The 1,026-nt window shown below is 39.0% G+C and overlaps 1 protein-coding gene across 1 annotated transcript in view; it reads left to right on the top strand.

The window, feature by feature from the left end:
- The window catches only part of mybpc2a (myosin binding protein Ca), a gene marked incomplete at its 5' end in the record, with an annotated part of 46,826 nt that extends 46,160 nt beyond the window's left edge, over positions 1–666 (top strand). The window contains 1 exon segment of the mRNA XM_070439270.1: positions 256–666. Coding sequence (XP_070295371.1) covers positions 256–308 — 53 coding nt within the window.
- Positions 667–1,026: the final 360 nt, after the last annotated feature.

Genomic DNA, 1,026 nt, shown 5'->3' on the forward strand with positions numbered 1-1,026 from the left:
AGAGAGCATACTATGATAAAAATTACAGACCTCTACATGCTTTGTAAGTAGGAAAACCTTGCAAAATCGGCAGTGTATCAAATACTTGTTCTCCCAACTGTCTTATTATAGTATTATATATATATAATATATATATATATTATATATATATATATATATATATATATATAATATGTGAGGGAGGTAGGGAGATTAAAGTAGGATAATCCCCTCTAGCCTCTTTTCATGGTGAGTTTCTCTCTCTGCCCTCCCCAGTCTTAAAGGAGAAGAAAGAAGGAGACGAGGAGAGAAATGAAGCGACAGAGTGACGATAGAAACACCAGAGGAATCCAGTTCTGCAGGAATCATAATGGATTATGTATAACAGGATAGACATGAATAAGTATATGATTAGAATAAAAACTGGTGATGTTTTTCTAAATATGCTCTCTCTATCTCTTTCTTCCTCTCTCCTATCCCTCTCTTTCTCAAATCCTCACCAGTGGCATGTCAAATACCATATCGGTAATAACTGAATGAATTATGATAATAACAGACCCTCATTAACATGAGACAAGAATAGAGTACCTTAATAATATAGCTGAATATTACAGCTCAGAGATGGATTTTCTTATCTGTGACATGAACCTGTCAGTGCAACACACATAAAACAGTCATTTAACCAAAGCATTGTCAGTGTTGTGTGTAGGTCCCGGGGGTTTATCACGGCTGGTGGATTTATGATTGTAATTCTGCTAGTGAAAGTGTGTGGTGTGTGTGTGTGTGTGTGTGTGTGTGGTGTGTGTGTTGTGTGTGGTGTGTGTGTGTGTGTGTGTGTTGTGTGTGGTGTGTGTGTGTGTGTGTGTGTGTGTGTTGTGTGTGTGTGTGTGTGTTTGTGTGTGTTGTGTGTGTGTGGGTTGTTGTGGTGTGTGTGGTACTACCTAACCATCATATTGGTTGCATTAGGTATGGGGAGAGTGGAGGGTAAGGTAATAGGTTGGGGAGTGGAGGTTAGGAATGGTATGGGGAGTGGAGGGTAGGTTAATA

This window comes from Salvelinus sp. IW2-2015, unplaced genomic scaffold, assembly GCF_002910315.2.
Source record: "Salvelinus sp. IW2-2015 unplaced genomic scaffold, ASM291031v2 Un_scaffold1528, whole genome shotgun sequence".
In the NCBI taxonomy this organism is placed as follows: domain Eukaryota; kingdom Metazoa; phylum Chordata; class Actinopteri; order Salmoniformes; family Salmonidae; genus Salvelinus; species Salvelinus sp. IW2-2015.